Source organism: Onychomys torridus, chromosome 1 (assembly GCF_903995425.1).
Source record: "Onychomys torridus chromosome 1, mOncTor1.1, whole genome shotgun sequence".
Taxonomy (NCBI): domain Eukaryota; kingdom Metazoa; phylum Chordata; class Mammalia; order Rodentia; family Cricetidae; genus Onychomys; species Onychomys torridus.
In genome coordinates, this window is record NC_050443.1 from 12,178,100 (window position 1) to 12,199,210 (window position 21,111).

General features: G+C 45.2%; 1 protein-coding gene across 1 annotated transcript; it reads left to right on the top strand.

The window, feature by feature from the left end:
• The first annotated feature begins 15,306 nt into the window (after positions 1–15,306).
• LOC118588918 (carcinoembryonic antigen-related cell adhesion molecule 1-like) lies at positions 15,307–20,638 on the top strand. The gene is made up of 3 exons (XM_036195636.1): positions 15,307–15,370; positions 16,187–16,549; positions 20,355–20,638. Exons 1-3 carry the CDS (start codon positions 15,307–15,309, stop codon positions 20,636–20,638), a joined length of 711 nt encoding a protein of 236 aa, XP_036051529.1.
• Positions 20,639–21,111: the final 473 nt, after the last annotated feature.

Below are 21,111 nucleotides of genomic sequence, written 5' to 3' on the forward strand. Positions count from 1 at the left end.
CAAGGTGGGGTCTGGAGGAGGGAGGACAGGGGAATCCGTGGCTGATATGTAAAATTAAAATAAATTATAAAATAAATTTAAAAAAAGAAAAAAAGATACAAACCTTACAGTAACAGATCATTTTGAAAATGACTTTGAAAGACTCTCAAAACAGTCAAAGACTAAAAGAACAGTGAAATAACAAAGTCAATAGAAGATATTAAAGTAGAGTTTAAGAAAATCTAAACAGAAATGATGCTGGAGATGGAAAACTCAATAAACTGTTTAAAAAGCTCAGTGGAGTCAGGCATGATGGTGCACACCTTTGATCCCCAAACTTGGGAGGCAGAGGCAGGAGGATATCTGTGAGTTGGAGACCAGCCTGGTCTACATAGTAAGTTCCAGGACAGCCAGAGATACATAGTGAGACCCTGTCTCCAAACAAAATGAAATGAAACAAAACAAAATTCCTTGTAAAGCCTCACCAACATAATGGGCCAGGTAGAAAACAGAGAGCTGGGGATGGAAGACCAAGTAGAGAAATTGTGTCATTAGGAAAGGTCAAGGAATTTAACCAGAAGTATGAACAGGACATGGGAGTTTGGGGATACGACAAAAACACACAAAGTATCGGTGTTAGAGGATAGAAGAAAGAGAAGAACACCAAAGCAAAATACTACTCACCCAAAAAAAGAAAACAAAATCTAATTTTAAAATGGGCAAAAGCCACTTGTCATCAGAGAGGCATCATCTAGCAAATGCAGAGACCCACAGCCAAACACTAGGCAGAGCCAGAGGGGGAGGAAGGATGTAGGAGCCAGAGGGGTCCAGGACACCATGAGAACACGGCCCACAGAAGCAAGTAGACAGGGCTCATAGGTGCTCCAGAGACCAAAGAGATAAACATGGACCCTGTGTGGGTCTGAGCTGGGTTCTCTGCATATGTTAGGGTTTTGCAGCTTGGTGTTCTAGTGGGACTCCCAGCAGTGGACATCGGGGTGTCTGACTCTGTCCTTTGTGGTTGGGGCACTTTTCCTCCATGATATGAGGGTTCATGCCCCGTCTTTTGTATCTTGTTAGGTCATGTTTGCTGAATGTTCCTGTGCGGTGGATATTGCTCTGTATAAATAAAATGCTGTTTGGCCAGTGGCCAGGCAGGAAGTATAGGCGGGACAAGAGAGAAAAGAATTCTGGGAAGTAAAGGCTGGGGCGGAGAGATAAGGCCAACCACCACCATGACAAGGAAGATGTAAGGTACTGGTAAGCCACGAGCCATGTGGCAAAGTATAGATTAATAGAAATGGGTTAATTTAAGACAGAGGAAGTAGATAACAAGAAGCCTGCCACGGCCATACAGTTTGTAAACAATATAAGTCTCTGTGTGCTTTCTTGGTTGGGTCTGAGCGTCTATGGGCCTGGCGGGTGAGAGAGATTTGTCATTACTGTGGGCCAGGCAGGAAAACTCTAACTACATTCCTGGGAGGCCTGCTCCTTTTTTCCTTCCTCCTCCTATTTTTTTAAGATTATTTATTATGTACACAGGCCAGAAGAGGGAGCCAGATCTTGTTACAGAATGTTTGAACCACAGTGGTTCCAGGGAATTAACTCAGATCCTCTGGGAGAATAGCCAGTGCTCTTAACTGCTGAGCCATCTCTCCAGCTCCCTCCTTTCTTTTTAAAAGGGGAAACAAAGGTGGAGTTGATCTGAGGGAGAAGGGAGATATGGGGAAGAATGGGGAGGCATGTAGGGAGGAGAAACTGAGCTTGAGGTGCAATGTATGAGAAAAGAATAAAAGTTTGTAAAAAAGACAGCAAAAAAATGTGGGGAAAGGCTTCAAACAGATGTATTTCCAAAGAAGATAAAGAAATAGTGGATAAAAACACATAAATAAAAAGTTCAATGTCATTAACCACTGTGGAAATACATATCAAGATCACAGTGTCATCTCCACTGCCATGACCATTTCTAATGAAAGCTATATAGATATTCAAGGGTTCCCTGGGCACCTTACAGACAGCTATAAAAGCCCACACAGCATCTGGAGCCTCCTTGACACCACACAGACCAGCTGAGATCTCATAGGGAACGCCAGATGGAGACTTTGGGACACACAGAAGAATATTTCCCACAGACACACAATCTCAAAGCCTGGTGAGCTTGTTATGTTTTTGTCAACTTGACAAAATCAAGGGCCATTTGGGAAGAGGGAATCTCAATGAGAAAATTGAGAAGCACTAGGAAAACCAGGGAAGTTAATCATGATGGATAGTTGTAACCTGCTTTCTGCCCAGAAGTTTGGGAATGGAGGTGTCCCATAGCCCAGGTGATCTCTGCATGATCTATAGGTCCAAGCCATATCTACCTCCCACAAGCCCCAACAAGCAGGACCAGAAGTTGTTAACAGTCTAGATGACCTCTGTGCTATCTACATGGCCAAGGTATCCCCAAGATACTCATATATAGGACCAGAGATGGTTAATAATCTAGGTGACCTCTGTGCTTTCTATACTACAGAACCACACCAGATACTCTCCTAGGTTCTTAAGATAACACATGTGGCCTATCTACAGAGCCCAGTTTCATGGAAGAACTGACATGTGCTTTGAGAAAAGTTTCTATGTAATCATGTCTCCTTGTACACACAGAAACTTTTTTAACCAAATTGTACTGTATTTAAACAGTCTCAAATAATCTGACTGGAATCAGAGTCTTGAAGTCTGAACCATCACAGCCTCCTGAGTTCTTTTGAACAGGATTTCCTTCTTGCCAACATTGATCATTACTGTGTGGGCCATGGCATTTGCAGAAATCTGACAGCCTGTAGATAAGTCTGTGGCACATTTTCTTGATTTAAAATTGATGTGGAAGTGCTAAGTCCACTGTGAGGAATGCCAGCCCTGAATAGGTGGTCTTGAACTGGATCAAAGAAAAAGTTGAACAAGCCTTGGGAACAAGCTAGTAAATAGCAGTTCAACATGGCCTCTGTTTCAGTTCCTGATATGACCCCCATTCATAGGACTCCATACTGGAAGACAAAAGAAACCCTCTCCTCTCAATGTTACTTTGGTCATGGTGTTTCTCACAGCAATAGAAAGCTAACTGAGACACCTGATTCCAACCAGTCCCAACACCTAGAGGTTCCTCCCATAGGCCTACTCCAACATTCCATCTTCTTCCCATGTCTCTAAGGATGCTGCTTTACCTCCTGAGTGCCCCTTCCCTCCTGGTTTCACTCAGAGGGAAAGACGGGGTGGTCACAGGGGAGGAACATAGACAGATGACATCCCAGAAAGGTCAAGAGGACATTGTCAGACCACAGTCATAGCTCAGCCCACACAGGAAGTTAGTGAGTCTTCCTGAGACTATTCATAGAATGATGAAACCCACATCCTCTCTTTAGGACACACAGATCAGCCCTTCCTGCATACCCAGCACATGAAACTTTTGATTCCTGGATCAGACACTTGATTGGAGACACCAGTAACAGTGGTTCCATCCCCTTCCTAGTCATCATTCAGCTGGTTCCTTTCCAGTCCTCACAGACATCTCTGTCACCTTCCTGCTGGGAGTAAATCCCACCTTCCCAGAGCAGTGAGAACAAATGGCAGATGGGCTCAGTGTGTTTCTGTGTCACAAGAGGAAAAACATCGTTGGGTTTAGGAAGCACAGGGTCTCTCTCTGGTTCTGACAGGGACAGGGACAGGACATGGCAGAGGTCAGTCCTGTGGTGACCTTTGTTCTCTCAGGCCAAGTGTTCCTGATTACCCTTTCTACTCAAAGACAGTTCTAGAGGACTGGACCATGAAGAGAGAAAGGGGGAGAGAAACAGAAGGCCCACATAAGAGGGAAGACGAGGGGCAGAGTCAGGAACACAGATCTTGTCCTCAGCTGAAGTGACCTTGGAGGTGCTGCCTCTTGCCAGGAAGCTCAACTTCAAAGGACAACAAAGCTGACACAAGAGCAGCAGGCCGTGGGAGCCATGCTGGAGTTGAAGCTCTTCTCCATAGTCAGGGAGAATTGAAGTTCCTTTCAACCTCATCATGCACAGGTGTGTCCCTTGGTGGTCCCTTGGCAGGGGTTCCTACTCACAGGAGAGGGGACCATTTCCTGGGAGTGGTCAGTCTGACCAACAGGTAGGATGGAGGCAGGATGGTCCAGCTGGTCTCTCCCTGGGGCTGAGATGGATAAGTGTCTGATCTAGACTGGAGAGAAACACACTGGGCTGGAAGTCTTGTCGAAGGAGTAACTTGCTTTAATTGCATCAGGAGTGAACTTATATAGGTTGGGGTGATGGGGGAGGTGGGGTGAGGATAGCGGGCCAGTGAGATGATGCCATCTCAGCAGTTACTTGACCGATTCTAGGTCAGGTAGTGCTGAGTCACTCATATTTGGAAGTCATGTCCCAGGACAGGTCACCAAACTGGAGTTAGGCTTGGGAAGTTACACTGGACCTCATGCCCGGGCCTTATAGGACCCTACAATACAGAGAGAGAGAGAGAGAGAGAGAGAGAGAGAGAGAGAGAGAGAGAGAGAGAGAGAGAGAGAGAGAGAGAGAGAATTGCAGCTCCTTTCAAACCCATCATCTTGGTGGTCCCTTGGCAGGGTTCCTACTCACAGGAGAGGGCACCATTTCCTGGGAGTGATGGGAAGAAGGAAGCACAGGGAATGGCTGGGTCTCCTGGGGAGGACAAGAGCCTGGAAAGGGACACAGGGCTTCTCGTTGGGGCATCAAAGGAGATGACACAGAGGGACAGAGGCTCAGCAACAAGCTCTCCCTGAACAGGAATTAGTGTGGACAGGGAGTGACTTTGTTTGCTCTCTTTTGCTGTGATAAAGACCATAACCAAAAGCAACTTGGGGAGCAAAGGGTTTGCTTGGCTCATATATCTCAAGTCACAATCTATTGAGGGATGCTGAGGCAGGAGCTGAAGCAGAGACCACAGGAAAGTGCTGCTTACTGGCTTGTTTCTCATGACTTACTCAGCCTACTTATACAATCCGGGACCATGTGCCCTGGGGTGGCACCACCCACAGTGATCTGGCTCCTCCCATCTACATCAACTGTAAGTCAAGAAGATGACCCCACAGACTGCCCTACAGGACAATCTTATGGAGGCATTTTCTCAGTTGACATTTCCTCTTCCCAGATGAACCTAGTTTGTGTCAGGTTGACAAAAACAAAACAAACAAACAACAAAGAAGTGACCAGTACAAGGAGGACAAACATAAGTGATCCCATTCTAAGTTGACCACCATTGGCCTCTGCAGTCTGAAGACACAGTGCACAGCTGGGTCTGGGCAACTCTCCACATAAAAACAACCCAGGCATTAAACATTGTCCTTGGCTCCTAGCAATGCTCTGGAACACTCATTCATTCTCCCACAGTGAAGATCAGACTAGTCCTCTCCTCACAAAGCCAGAGTTCCAGGAGACAGGAAGACAGGACAGGAAGGACATCTAGAGGGGGAGGTCAGAGGTTGAGAAAAGCCATGGTGGGAAGAGCAGGGAATGGTCAAAAGTGAAGAACCATGGTCTAGATGAGCATGTCAGGGAAGGTATCCCCCAAATTATATATACCCCAAAACTTCTGAGTGTGCGCAAGGATCTGAAGATAGTGAGGGGTTGAGATATATAGACATCTAAGGAGAGAGTTCCATTCAGAACAAATTATAAGACTAAAGACTGAGTGGATAGAGACCATCCCACAGACTTCAACCCAGTAGCATGCAAATGCACACACACACACACACACACACACACACACACACACACACACACACACACCAAAGCTCAGTGGTGAACATACCTGCTTAGAACCTGCAGCCCACCTTTCTAAAAAATACATAAGCCCTAATGTTTTTGGGGTTTGGGTTGTTTTGAATTTTTTTTCTGTTTTGACAGCATTTTTATTCTTCTTTCTCCTTTTTTATTTATTATATTTGTGTTTTAATTTTACACATCCACCATGGGTTCCCCTGTCTTCCCCCCTCCCGCCCCACCCCCACCTTCCCCCCATCCCCTCCCCTTCATTCCCATCTCATCCAGGGCCAAGACTCCCCTGGGGATTCATTTAAACCTGGTGGATTCAGTACATGCAGGTCCAGTCCCCTCCTTCCAGGCTGAGTAAAGTGTCCCTGTGTAAGCCCAATGTTTCAAACAGCCAGCTCATGCACTAAGGATAGGTCCAGGGGCCACTGCTTAGGTGCCTCCCAAACAGTTCAAGCTATTCAATTGTCTCACTTTCTGGAGGGCCTGATCTAGTTAGGGGCTCCACAGCTTTTGGTTCATAATTCATGTGTTTCCATTTGTTTGTCTATTTGTCCCAAATCTTGGTCTCAACAATTCACACTCTTACAGTCCCTCCTCTTTCTCGACAATTGGACTCCTGGAGCTCCACTTGGGGCCTGGCTGAGGATCTCTGCATCCACTTCCATCAGTTATTGGATGAGAGTTCCAGCATGACTGTTAGGGTGTTTGGCCATCTGATCACCAGCCTAGGGCAGATCTGCCTTTCTCTCGACCATTGCCAGCAGTCTACAGAGGATGTATTGTTGTGGTTTTCTGGGGACCTCTCGAGCACTTTGCTTCTTCCTGTTCTCATGTGGTCTTTATTTATCGTGGTCTGTTAGTCCTTGTTCTCCCTTTCTGTTCTTGATCCAGCTGGGATCTCCTGCTCCCCTAAGTTTTCTTTCCCTCAAATCTTGCCCTTCATTACTCCCACTGTCGTCCAGGTTGTTCATGTAGATCTCATCCATTTCTCTGTCATTGGGCGATCCCTGTGTCTTTCCTAGGGTCCCGTTTTCTAGGTAGCCTCCCTGGAGTTGTGTAGCAGTCTAGTCATCTTTGTTTTACATCTAGTATCCTACTATGCTTGGGATTTAGCTCAGTGGTAGAGCACTTGCCTAGCAAGTGCAAGGCCCTGGGTTCAATCCTCAGTTTTTAAAAAAAGAATCAAATTATTTTTAACAAGAAATTTTCTACCCACTCCTAATACCATTCACAGAGACCCCCGACTACCTCCCCCAGACCCCCAGCCCTCTTTCCCAAGGCACCCCACATCCCCACATCCCCCAAATTGAGGTTTCCCATGGGGAATCCACAGAGGCCAGCATACTGAGCCTAGGCAGGTCCAAGTTCCTTCCCACTGCAGAAAGGATTTGCAAGGCATCACACCACAGGCACTGGATTCCCAGAAACCTGCCCATATACTAGGGACAGATCCTGACCCCCCTGTCTGGGTGTCCCCCCAAAACAATTCAAGCCAAACAACCATCATCTGAATCCAGAGGGCCTAGTCCAGCCCCATGGAGGCTCCACCCGTCCACAGTTCATGGGCTTCCACTAGTGTGACCTGTCATCTCTGCACATCCTCCCATCATGATCTCGATGTCCCTTGCCTGCAGAATCCCTTCTCTCTCTCATCAATTGGATTCCTGGAGCTCAGCCTGGTGCCTGGCAGTGGATCTCTGCATCTGCCTCCATCAGTGACTGGACAAAAGGGCCCTGATGTTGATTGCTGTTTTAGTTAGGGTTTCTATGGCTGTGAAGAGACACTGTGACTATGGCAATTCTTATCAAGGTAAAGCACTTACTTGGGGTGGTATACATTTTCACGGTTGAGTCCATTATCATTATGGTGGGACACAGTGAATGCAAGCAGGCATGGTGCCGGAGAAGTAGACGAGCATCCTACATCATGACTTGCAGGCAACAGGATGTGGTCTGAGATCCTGAGCGTGGCTTGAGTATATATGAGAATCCCACAAAAGCCTGCCTCTACAGTGACACATCCTCCAACAATGCCACACCTACTCCAACAAAGCCATACCTCCTAATAGTGCCATTTCCTATGAGCTTAAGGGGACCAACTACACTCAAACTGTCACAATGGGTTTCTCTGTTTTCACTGTTAGTTTCACTTTTAACAGCCCTCTCCCACTGCTGCCCTGCTCCTTACTAATCAATGCCACCTCATGCTGCTGAAGAGAAGAACATGCTTCTATTTGTCCACAGTCAGAGAGTGATGTGTATGCTTTTACTGGTACAATGGGATAATTCTAGGCAAAAGCCAAGAAATTGCATGTTATTAAAACTACTCATTCAATTAATCCAGGACCTGAACACAATGGGAGAGAAACAATATTCTGTAATGCATGCTGCTGCAGAACGTCATCCAGAAGGACATACTACACACAGAGATCAAGAGACACCTGTGCGGTTTCATGTACACCATGAAGAATGACTCTCTGTGACCTCTGGATGCAGGTGGGATTAATTCCACCTCACACACAAGACTGACAGCTTGGACACTGTCCAATTGCTCCTTGCATTTGTACTCCCATGTTGGGGTTTGAGCATTTAGTGTTGTGGTGGCCACAGAAACTCCATTTTATGCTAGGCATCCATCTTGGTACCCACTAGCCATTTGTCTCTGACTTCAGTCCCTGGAAGATAAGTTCCTGGAAAACCTGTCTCAGTGAACTGCCCCTCTCCCCGAAATCTACAACTGTGACTTTCTGCTTGTTATGACTGAATGACTTAACTTACAGAACATACCACTGTTTGCTTTCTTGAGTAGATACTGAAGGTCTTCTTCTGGTTTTCGTCTTTAGAAATCCTTCCCTGACCTCCCTTCTCACCACAGCTCTAGTTTGGCACAGAGATTATTGTCCGTCTAGCAGCTAAGGAATAAATATTTTAAACATGATTAGACTTTTCCCAGGTGCCGTAGACTCCAGACACTTAGCAGACACACTGCAAAGGTCAGAACCCCCATGAGAATCTATCCAGTGAGAGCAGGACCTGTGGAATGGTAACTCAACAGGGAGACTATCTTCAGCCAGACACTTGGGGTTCCCCCACCAGCATGGCCCTCAGAAAGATCCTGTGGGTGTCAGGCAGGGCCTCTCTGGGAGATCTATGGCTTCATCACAATGAGGTGAGAATCCGGAAGGCCTGGCTCCAGACCTCTGTTCCAGCTTCAACTCCAGGTGACCATGGAGAGCTTGTATCCAGGGCTAGAATTTGACTTCCTGTTAGAGATGACAGGAAACAAGTCCTTACTGACTGTCCAAGACTCATAGAGTGAAAAACCAGCTGTACACTGCCAAGGCATCTGCAGTTCATAGGTCACCCGGGCATCTCCTTCTCCTGAGTCTCAGTGGACAAGTGCCAGGATGTAAGCCAACTCTTCTGATGGGTTTAGGAGACTTCACAGGAAGTTCACGTTTATGGTCATGATATAGCCATAAACTCATGAAATCACAGCAGCACAAGACCAGTGTAAGCCTGGCCCATCAACAGCACACTACAGACCAGAGAGGGGCTCGAGAGGCCACAACCCTTCCTCAGAACCCATTGGTAATTAATGGCCACTGACGGATGGGAAATTATTTTCTTCAGTGCTTAATTTTCTATTCTATAGGAACTTCACAGGTGTCCCTTGATCCATGTGTGTAGAAATTAACCACCTCACCATCCGTGCTCGTGTAAGAAAGCCTAAATAACACAATGTTGAACACACAGACAAAGATGGAGGCCCAGTGAGATAGCTTGCCTACTAAGAGCACTTGCAGCACAAGACTGATGACCTGAGATTAACTTCCAGAATTTATGTAAGGATGGAAAGAGAGGACCAACTGAAAGTTACCATCTGACCTCTGCATACTGTGGTGTACACCCACACTCATTCACATCCACCCACCCCCCCCCACCCCCACACATATGTATATTTAGACATATAGACATATATATATATATATATATATATATATATAATAAATTAATATGCACACATGAAACACGTAGGAGGGGAGCATTTTAGGAAGAAGAGGTCAGCAGGACTGGGAAGTGATGAAAGAGTAATGGGGTTGTATATGACCAAGATACATTTACATGTATGTGTATGTGGGCTTGTATCAAATAATGAATTTTAAACGTGTTTTAAAGAAAGTGTCTGCAATTCTCTTCACTCTATGAAGAAAAAGAAAGATACTTAGGACACAAAATAGACTCTCTCGACCCTTCATTTGAAATCTCGAAAAAGAAAAAAAAGAATAGAGAATTGGTTTACCTCCTTAGGCTTTCTGAGAAGCAAATGGACACAATATTTTTTGATCTTTTAAAGGACATAAAATATTTTAAAAGATTTTCAAATATGGAAAATTAGTTTGTTTTTAAATTCTAAAATAATTTCTTATGAAGTGCTAAAGTTGATTTTGTGATGAGTATTGACCTTAGTTTAGTCAGATTTAGTATGTGTGCTGGATAATTCTATGTCAACTTGATGCAGGCTAGAGTCATGTGAGAAGAGGGAACACCAGTTGAGAAAATGCCTCAATAAGATCTGGCTGTACATCTTCAACAAATGATGCTGGCATAGCTGAATGTTCACATGTAGAAGAATGGAAATAGATCTATATCTATCTCCCTGAACAATACTCAAATCCAAGTGCATCAAAGACCTCAACATAAATCTAGTGACACTAAATTTAATAGAAGCAAAAGTGGGAAGTAGTCTTGAATGCATTGGCACAGGAGACAACACCCTGAATATAACACAGTTAGTACAGAAACTGAGATCGAAAATTAATAAATGGGACATCCTGAAACTGAAAAGCTTTTGTAAGGCAAAGGACATGGTCAATAAGACAAAGCAACAACATACAAAATGTGAAAGATCTTCACCAACCCCACGTCTGACAGAGGGCTGATCTCCAAACTCAAAAACTAGACATCAAAATAACAAATAATTCAATTTAAAAATGGGGTACAGATCTAAACAGAGAATTCTCAACAGAAGAATCTTAAATGGCTAGGAAACAACTTAAGGAAATGTATCAACATCCTTAACCGATCAGGGAAATGGGAAATCAAAACAACTCTGAGGAGGTTGGGAGTTTAGCTCTGTGGTGGAATGCCTTGCCTAACAACGGCAAGGCCCTGGGGTCAGTACTCAGCTCTGGAAAAATAAAAAGAAAAGAAACAACAACTCCTGAGATACCATCTTACAACCTCTCAGAATGGCTAAAATCAAAAAACATTGATGACAGCCCGATATTGGAGAGATGAGGAGAAAGGGAACACGCCTCCCTTGCTGGTAGGAGTTGCAAACTGTACAAACCACTTTGGAAACCAGTTTGAAGGTTTTCTCAGAAACATGGGAATGCAAATCTACCTCAAGAACCAGCTATGCCAATTTTGGACATATACCCAAAGGAAGCTCAATCATCACACTACACTTGCTCAACTATGTTCATAGAAGACTTTTTTGTGATAGCCATAACCTGAAAACAACTTTGATGCCCTCAACCAAAACATGGATAAAGAAAAATGTGGTACATTTCCACAATAAAGTATTCAACAGTATCATGAAATTTTCAGGCAAATGGATGGAACTAGAAAAAAATCGTCCTGAGTGAGGTAAACTAGACTCTGAAAGACAAACATGGTATGTATTCACTCATAAGTGGATATTAGATGTAAAGCACAGGATAATCAGACTGCAATCCACACCACGAGAGAAGCTAGGTAACAAAAAGATCAATAAGAGGAACACATGGATTTCCCTGGGAAGGGGAAATACATGAGATCATCTGGGTAAACTGGGAGTGGGGGTGGTGGGAAAGAAGGAAAGGGATGGAGGGATGGGAGCATGAAAGAACATACTGGTTGAGCTGGGATGGGATGGAGGGGGACAGTAAAGAAAGAAATATCTTGATAAAGGGGCCATATGGGAGTTATAGAGAAATCTGTTGCAAGGGAAACTCCCAGGAATCCACAAGGATGACCCCAGCTAAGACACTGGCAATAGTGGAGAGGGGCCTGAACTGGCCTTCTCCAGTAATCAGAGTGGTGACTACCCTAGTTGTCATCCAAGAGGCTCCATCCAGTAAATGATGGAAGGAGACACAGAGATCCACAATCAACAGCTGGCCAAGCTCCAGGAGTCCAGTTGAAGAGAGGGAGGGGGGATTGTATGAGCAGGGGAGGTCAAGATCAGGATGTGGAAACCCACAGAGACAACTGAAACTAGCTAGTGGGAGCTCACAGACTCTGGACCAACAGCCAGGGGGCTTCATGGGACCAACCTAGGCCCTCTAAATGTGGGTGACAGTTGTGTAGCTCTGTCTATTTGTAGGGCCTTGAGCAGTGGGATCAAGTGTTCCTGGTTCTTCAGTTGGCTTTTTGGAACATATTCCCCATGATAGGATGCCTTGTGAAGCCTTGATGCAGACACAGGAACTAAGTCCTGCCTCATCTTGATATGTGATGCTTTGTTGACTCCCATGGGAGGCCTGTCCATTTCTGAATGGAGGAGGAGAGGATGGATGTGAAGGGGGATGGGAGGGGAGGGAAGGGAATCGGAAGTGAGGAAGGAGGGGAAACTGTGGTTGGTATGTAAAATAAATGGAAAAAAATAACAACAAAAAAGATTGGTCTGTAGGCAAGCCTGAAGAGCATTCTTAATTAGTACTTGATGGGGGAGGGCCCAGCCCATTGTGGGTGGAGCCATTCCTGGGCTGGTGGTCCTGGTTTCTATAGGAAAGCAGCCTGAGTAAGCCATGAGGAGCAATCCATTAAGCAGCACTCTTCCAGGGCCTCTGCATCAGCTCCTGCCTCCAGGTTCCTGTCCTGACTTCCTTCAATGATGAACAATGATATGGAAGTGTAAGCTAAATAAAACCTTTCTTCCCACAATTTCTTTTTGATCACGTTGTTTCATCACAACAATAGTAACCCTAAGACAGTTAGTTTATGAATTAAAACTACAAACTGAAATGACAACCTACAGAACAGAAAAACATACTTGGTAGTCATCTATACGGTACAGCTTTTGTGTTCAGAAAAAATAAATGATACAACTCAGAAGAAAAAGTGATCCCTAGTCATCAGGGAAATGGAAATTAACTCTACTGTGAGATATCAGTACACCCCAGGCAGACTGGCTCTAATCAAAATATCTGACAACAAATGTTGCAGAGGATGTGGAGAAGAGAAGTCACTGCTGGTGGGTGTGAAAATTAATACAGTCATTATATAGAACTTGTGGAAGTCCCCCAAGACATTGGAAATACCACACAACTCAGCTATTTTACTGGGAATATACCCAGAGATCCTGCACCCTACCATAGAGATATTGGCACCACATGATTGCTGCTGCTCTGTTCAATATAGCAAGGAGATGGAAACAATCTAGATGTCCATCCACAGACGAGTGCATAATGCAAGTCTAGTGCATGTACCAAATGAAATATTATTCATCTCTAGAGAAAAATGAAATCACAAAATTTACAGGGAAGTAGATAGACTTAGAATGTACACTGTTAAATGAGATCACCCAATCTCAGGGAAAACCACATGTTCTTTCTTGTGTGTGGATCCTAGCCTATATACTGTGTGCATGTACATATGTAATTAAATATGCAGAGGTATGGTACAGCATTTAGTAAGAGGAACATGGAAAGGGTAATTTCAAAGAGACAAAGTACTCCCTAGTGAGTTCACACACATGTTGCACTTTGTGTGGGTCCTCTGAATGCTTGCTCTCTCAACATGGAACACAGTTTTGATGTAAAACAGGTTTTTTAACAAGCAACATTCACATGTAAATCTGTGCTGCCACCTTAATGGGAGCCCAAATTTGAAGTTATGTTTTTCATCTTTTTTTTTTGTTGAGCTGAGGATCAAACCGAGGGCCTTGTGCTTGCAAGGCAAGTGCTCTACCACTGAGCTAAATCTCCAACCCCATCTTTTAAATGTCCCTGTACAATGCAGTTCATGTAAGTGCTACCAACATAGGGAACATTATTCTTTAAACAAGAAATCCAGCTATAACAATTACAGTGAATGAAGGCATCCAAAGGAGCTTAAATCATAACAATAGGGGAATTTTTGAAAATTCCAGGGAATGCTGACTCACTGCCCCTGAATCTCAAAGACTAGCACACCAGGAATTACCAACACTGAAAACTTTGCAGTGTTTGGTTTGGTTTTCATTTTATGTTGTAAGTCTAGAATGTGTTATTGTTAGTGAATGAATGTACTTTGCTTTAAAATTTAAAGCTGGAATAAGACAATTTTAGAGTTAGCAAAGGACTTGGATATTCCTGCCCCGAACAAGATACACACACAAAAAAATCTAATAAAAATTCATGGGAAAGGGGGCTCACCATCATCAGTACTCCTGGAACTGCAGATCAAAATGGAAATGAGTCTCACCTCAGCTATTATGGTCTCCAGCAAAAATCTACCTAGATCTTCAAAGGCAGCTGCTCACTGGGACCTTCCTGGGAAACTTGGTTCTCAGCTTGATTCCAGCATTTGGAGCTTGGCTACCATCCTCATAGTAGCCCAAACATGAGCTGCAGGTCTCCTCATGAACAATAGGAGGCAAAAATAAACCAAATATTCAACAGGGAAACTCTCCTTGAGGTGTGAACCTATCTTGCAGCCTTGTTTCCATTCCAGGTCCAACAGACCTGGAGCTCCCTCACATAATCATTTCACTTAGGCCCCCACTGTGCCAGGAGACACTATGTAGTCCCCTCCCTCCTCTCATCACCCATGAGGAAAGACAGGGAGATCACAGGGCAACCACCAAGGAGAGCAAAGGCAACCCAGAAGGACAGGGAGGGCATGGGCAGACCAGAATCACATTCTGCCAGCAAAGGAAGCTGGGGGTGGAGGAGTCTCCCTGCTGCCCTCCATAAGAAGCTGAAGCACAGGGTCCTCTTCCTAGCACATGCAGGTCACCTCCTCCTGCACAGCAGAATCTGAACCCCTGAGATAACAGGTATTCCTTCATCAGACACCTGACTGGTGACACCAGTGATGACAGGTCTGGGCCCTCCATAGGCATCACTCAGCTGGACCTTTTCCTGCCCCTAGAGTAGATGGTCTCTCTCTGCTGGGAATAAATCCCACCCTCGCTGAGCATTGAGATCACAGGGCTGACTGGGTCTGCTAGGATTTGGGTTCTCAAGGAAATACACTCTTGGCTATAGGAAGTTCAGGGACAAGGCCCTGGGGTGAGTTGCTGTTCTTTCAGGACACAGGACTTCTCAGCCTTTTGGCTCAAAGTATGTTCTAGAACACTGAACAACAAAGGAATAGAAGGATGGGAGGCAGCACTCACAGAAGAACAGAGCATTGTACACACACAGACTCCACCCCCAGACCATCTGACTCCAGTAAGTGCCCTCCTCTGGGAGGAGGCTGAGGTCTAGGAATAAAAGCAGAGCAGACACCAGGAGAGACAAGGTTGGCAGCAGCCTGAGAGACAAACCTCCTCTCCAGAGGAAGAGCCTAGCCCACAGCAGAGACTATGGAGCTCACCTCAGCCCCTCTCCACAAAGGACAGGTCCCCTGGAGAGGACTCCTGCTCACAGGTGAGGAGACATTCCTCAGAAGTAGAGAGTTGGGGAGCTCAGAGACTGGATGGGGTCTTCTGGGAGAGGGAAAGAGCCTGAGAAATGGCATCTGGCTCTGCTTGAAGCCTGAGATCATCAGGAAGCTCACAGTGGATGGGAATTGGGAAGTGGGGAAGAAAAACTCAGTTGCTCCCCACTGTAGATTTGTCAGCACTGGCCACTGTATCCTGAAGACTCAAGTTGACATCTCCATCAGGGTGACTCTCCAAGGAAAACTCAAAGTGGGCGAGTAAACAACATCATTATGTAGGACCCTGAGGAATCTGCAAATAAACCTCAGGATCTGAGACACTCATTTGCTCACAGGTATTTGAGCCAGTTCGAGGTAGAGAGGTTTAAACTAAAATCAAACTAGTCCTCCTCACAAAGCCCTGCTACTATTGGGCAGGAAGACAGAGCAGCAAGGACATCTAGAAGTTGGGCCCAGGGATTGACAAGCATTTCAGAAGAGACAGAGCAGGGAAAGGTCAGAAAATGAAGGCACAGGGTCTTTTAGAGGAGGAGGTCAGACAAGACATGCTACACTCACCATAGATTCTGAGTATGAGTAGGGATCTGAGGGCAGCGAGGGGTAAGCTGTGTAGACACTATGAAGCCAGTATCATAAAGTGGAAAGGTTCAAGGGTACTGATGAATGGGGGTGATGCTGCTGACCTCCACTCAACAGGACACACACACACACCAAGGCTGAGAGTTAAACACCCTCATTTCAAATTTCTACCAAAAGCAAAGGTCATAATATTGATTGATTTTTTTTTCTCTCTTCCCTCTTAGTCTCTCTATTAACCTACTGGAACTCTCCAATCGCTGCCCAAGACTTCACTCTTGAAGCAGTTCCACCCAATGTTGCTGTAGGGAATAACGTTCTTCTAGTTGCCCACAGTGTGCCACCGCATATCAGTATCTTTAACTGGTTCAGGGTATTTAGTGGTGATATGAAGTTAATTGTAGCCTCATATTCTAGAGACTTGAATTCAACAAAAATTAATCGTGCATACCGTGGTAAAATGACAATGAATGATGATAAATCCCTGCTCATCAGGGATGTCAGTAAGGACGACGCAGGAGAGTACGGAACAGTACTGGGATTTAATAACAAAACTGAGAAGATTCAATCTGTGGAGTTACATGTATACTGTAAGTAATTCATTGTAACCTCTGGGTCATGGGTGGAACTAATCCTACTTCACCTGTAGAGCTGTCATGGCTGGATGACTCTGTGTTACGGTCCCCTCATTATGATACAAACATTTAGTAAAAGACACACAGTGGAGAAAACGGCAATAAATCAGGATGCCTCACTTGAATCCACCCTCAGAGAAGAGGGGGTGAGGTAACTGAGCCCAGGCATGTTAGACTCTGCCCAGAGACTTAGCTACTCATCATGAACATAGGACCGTTTGGGACTCAGGCAGAGCCTGACTGAGGAAACCCTGAGAGTCTCACAGAGAGATGACCCCCCCCAATAGCTTTGCTCAAAAACTCCATTCCAGACTGGACCAGGAATCCTGAGAAGCTTGTAGACTGGGTTTGAATTTGATCTCCTGTTGGAGCTGACAGGGGACAATGATGGATTGTAGACTGGGAGCCTGCTGACAGTGAGCCCCTGAGAGCCATGTCTGAGGTAGGTCACCTAGGCATCTCTTCTCCTGAGACACACTGTGCTCAGCATAGGTGGAGAGGTAGGAAAGGCAACCAGCCAGCTCTTCTGGTGGTCTTCTGAGACCTCCTAGGAAGGTCAAGATCCCTAAAGAGATAGAAAGAAAAGTGTACAAATGTCAGTTCCTAGCCTCTGGGGGTCCAGTCTAGGGATTATTTCCTGCAGGCAAACATTAATAAACATTGCTTGGTGGAAGGTAAGGTTGTTGTTCACATTTAAGGTTAACTTTCAGGCATGGCAATGATCATTTACCATGTGTCCTTTTATAGGGAAACTAATACAGGAAACACAGTCACTGAGTAAGAGTCACATAGGTTGTGGATAGCAACCTTTGCTCTTCTAGATCATTTCATGGGATCAGGAATCCCTGATTCATGTCAATCAACATCAAACACCTGACAAGAATGGCCCAAATGTGGCCCAGCATGACCTAAATGTCAGCAAGATCCTGAGCTGTGTGAGATCTCTGATAGGCTGTCAGGTTTCTCAGGAAAGCTCAATGGGAAGACTAATAATAAATATCTGTAGCACAGCCCTGAACAGCAAAGGCTGGGAGGGCTTTAGTTTACACTCAGCAGGGGAGGTCAGTGTAGATGCAGGGACTCAAACCTTATGTCTCAAGGCAGCAATGGGTCTGTGAGGACCAGAAGATAAAATGAGGTCTCTGATTGCAAGTCTTGAGTCTGACCATCACCAAACACTGTAGTTCAGTTCACTCATGGGAAATTCTTTGCTCTTTCCATACACAGTACAGGAGGCCCCATTATCTCTGAGCACTCAGCCTCTCCATCTGCTTTTAATTTGCTTCCTGCCTGATTATTTGAGGATCTGGGTAGGCGGGAAGTTAAGAGACTGTCTCTTGTAAGAGGCCTTTGCAAGAACCAAAATTACCACACATGGCAATCATTTCTCTGTGGTCAGCACAGCACTGCTATCCAAGCCCAGCAGCACAACCAATGATTTCAATCCCATGGAGGGTGAGGATTCAGTAGCATTAATGTGTGATCCTGAGACTCAGAATACAGCCTACATGTGGAGAATAAATGACAAAAGCCTCTTAGAAGAGGACAGTTTGAAGCTGTCTGAGGACAACAGGACTCTTACTTTACTCAGTGTTGTGAGGACTGACACAGGGCCCTATGAACGTGAACCTGGAACCCAGTGAGTGCCTTCCCAAGTGACCCATTCTCTCTGAACATTACCTGTAAGTATTTTCTGTTTCATCCTGGCCCCATCTGCCTAAATACAGAGGTCTAGAGCTACCACACTTGGTCCCAGTCCCATTAGGTTCATGACAAGGAAGTTTCATACAGATAGCAAGACTGACAGGGCATCCTGGCCCAGCCCAAGCATATGTGCACAGGCCAAGCATTGAGCTTAAATGGGTTGCAGGGACTTCTGCCTAGAGAGATGAGGGTGATGGAGACAGGGGACATGTCAGACTCAGGCTCAGTGCACACATGAGTGTGCAGTGGAGATATTTGTGTTTTGTGCTTGAGATAGATCAGGGCTTGTGCATACTGAATGAGTACTCTTCTGCTAATCTGCACCCCAACTCTAGGTGAAATCTGCTCACCTAAGGTTAAAGCACAGCTCAAAGAGATACTATATCCTTCTACAGACCAGGATTTCCCCTTCCCTCTGCTGATATCACACGTGACTTTATTCTGTTTGCTACAGATGGTCCAGATGACCTGATCTGAGCTCCCTCAAATATTCATTTACATTGAAGGACAAATCTCACATATCCTACCACACAGATGCTAACCTACCTGCACAGTACTCTTGGTTTGTCAATGGAGAGCTCCAGTCATCCTCCCAAGAGCTCTGTATTCCCAACATCAATACTAATAATATTGGATCATATACCAGCCTTGTCTATAACTGCCACTGTCCTCAGTAAGACCACAGTCAAGAACATTGTAGTCCTTAGTAAGTGGATCTCTGAAATATCAGCACCAGGTTTGGAGTGGAGTGTTTTAGCTTTCTGGGAAGATACAGAAGCATTTAATTTCCAGGCTATATCTATGTGAACAAGCAAAACTCAGTCTGCCCCCAAGATTCCTGCTCCATCCCTCTGTCTAATGGCCTCCTGGTTCTCTGGTTTCTGGCTGATAGGGATGGAGCATACAATGTGAGGAGGAGGTTCTCCCAGCCTTGGAAAGCCTTAAGTTATGTGAGGGACTTTCCATGGTTAGGAGAGCCTGAAGGTCAAGATTTCTTTCTGTACCTAACACAAGTTTTTCTGTGACCTCCATTTGCATTTTATGACCTCCATGACCTACAAGGAACACCCAGGGCTTTCAACTGTGCTCACATTCTTATTCTCCAAATTGGAGGAGAATATTCCCCACAGATGGGGACTAGACCTCTGCTCATATGTCTGCTCCTGTCTCATGGGTGGGGTCGCTGGCTTGGCTCTGACTCCATGGGATGAAAAGATTTGGTGGAGAAGGTGTCTGGGAGCCCTGTTCTGAGTCAGGGTGAACCATGTCTCTGAGAATTGATGATGCTTTTTTGCTTACTCTTCTCAAGGTTCAAAAAACAAATGTCAGCTGAGCGTGGTGGCTCATACCTTTGATGCCACCACTGAGTAGGGAGAGGCAGGTAGATGCTATGAGTTTGAGGCCAGCCCGGTCTACCTAGCAAATTCCAAGCAAGCTAGGACTGTACAGTGAGACCTTTTCTCAAAAATTATCAGTACTGAGGATTAGAGTGTCAGGCTGTGGTGAGTACTGTGACTATTCACTTTTCCTCTGTAGTATTTAATCCATATTCATGGGGCAAGAAATGTAATTTTTTTTCTACAAACAGAAATTCTTTAGTTAGGGATTTCTCCCAGTCCTGTGGTCTAGCCTTTAAGATTAGTCCCATGACATCTTATTTAACTAAAAAGAAACACCTTAACTCCATGACAAATTATTTAATGAAAAAGAAACAGAAGGTATTTAATAAAAGAGGGACCTGACTGTTCACACTCACAGAAAGTGTGAGCAAGTATTCCCACAAAAATCACTGGGAAATACATTCCCCCCACAATGAGATTTCTAGACATGTGGGTTGAAGAGGCTCCCAGGGTGGAATCTACACAAATACCCTGAGTCAAGTTCTCTGTGACTGATCTTGAGGGGGGTAAGATTCAGCTCTCTTCTTGCAGACCATATCTTCAACCTAAACATGTGATCTTGCAGAGGGCCACTTCATTCTATAGACCCTGGGAGTTCTCTGAGATCTCTGAAGGTGATGGAATCTCATCTGGCCCCATCCCTTGTTTATCCACAGATCCAGTGACTATACCCTTCATCCAAGTCAACCAAACCATAGACAAAGACCTAGTCTCTGTGTTCCTGAATTGCCCGTCAATGGACATTAATAACTCCATTCATTGGTTCTTCAAAGGCCAGAGTCTGAGAATCACAAACAGGATGAGACTGATCGAGAACAACAGCACCCTTGAAATATTCCCTGCCAGGAGGGAGGATTCCGGGAACTATAAGTGTGCAGTATCCAATCCACTCGGGTCCAAGAAAAGTGACCCCATCCAGCTGGACATAATAGGTGAGTGACCATTTTTCCTCCTCTTACTCCACGGTGTTGTGGGGTGGGGGCGGTTTCTTTATCAACAGAGTGCAGACTGGGTCAAAGTCACAGGGAGAAAAACTTGGTTCAAGTTACAAATACAGCCAGCTTGCTGATGGATGCATGTTAATCTTAGGATACAACACCAAGCAAGGTGAGCACAGTGCTGCATGCCTTTAACCCCAGTACACTAGAGGCAGAGACAGTTGGATCTCTATGAGTTCCCAACCACTCTGGTCTTTGTAGCCTGTTTCAGGTTAGCCAGAGCTACATAGTGAGACCCTGTCTCAAAAGAAAGAGAGCATGAAGCAGGAGACATAGAAGTATAAGGCCACTCAACTGAATGGACCAGGCTCTGCTAACTCCACATGAGAGACCTTGCCTTGGAGGAGGTGGGAATTGGGGGTGGATTGGAGGTGAACACTTTAGGGTGGGAGGAGGTAGGACAAGGGAATCTGTG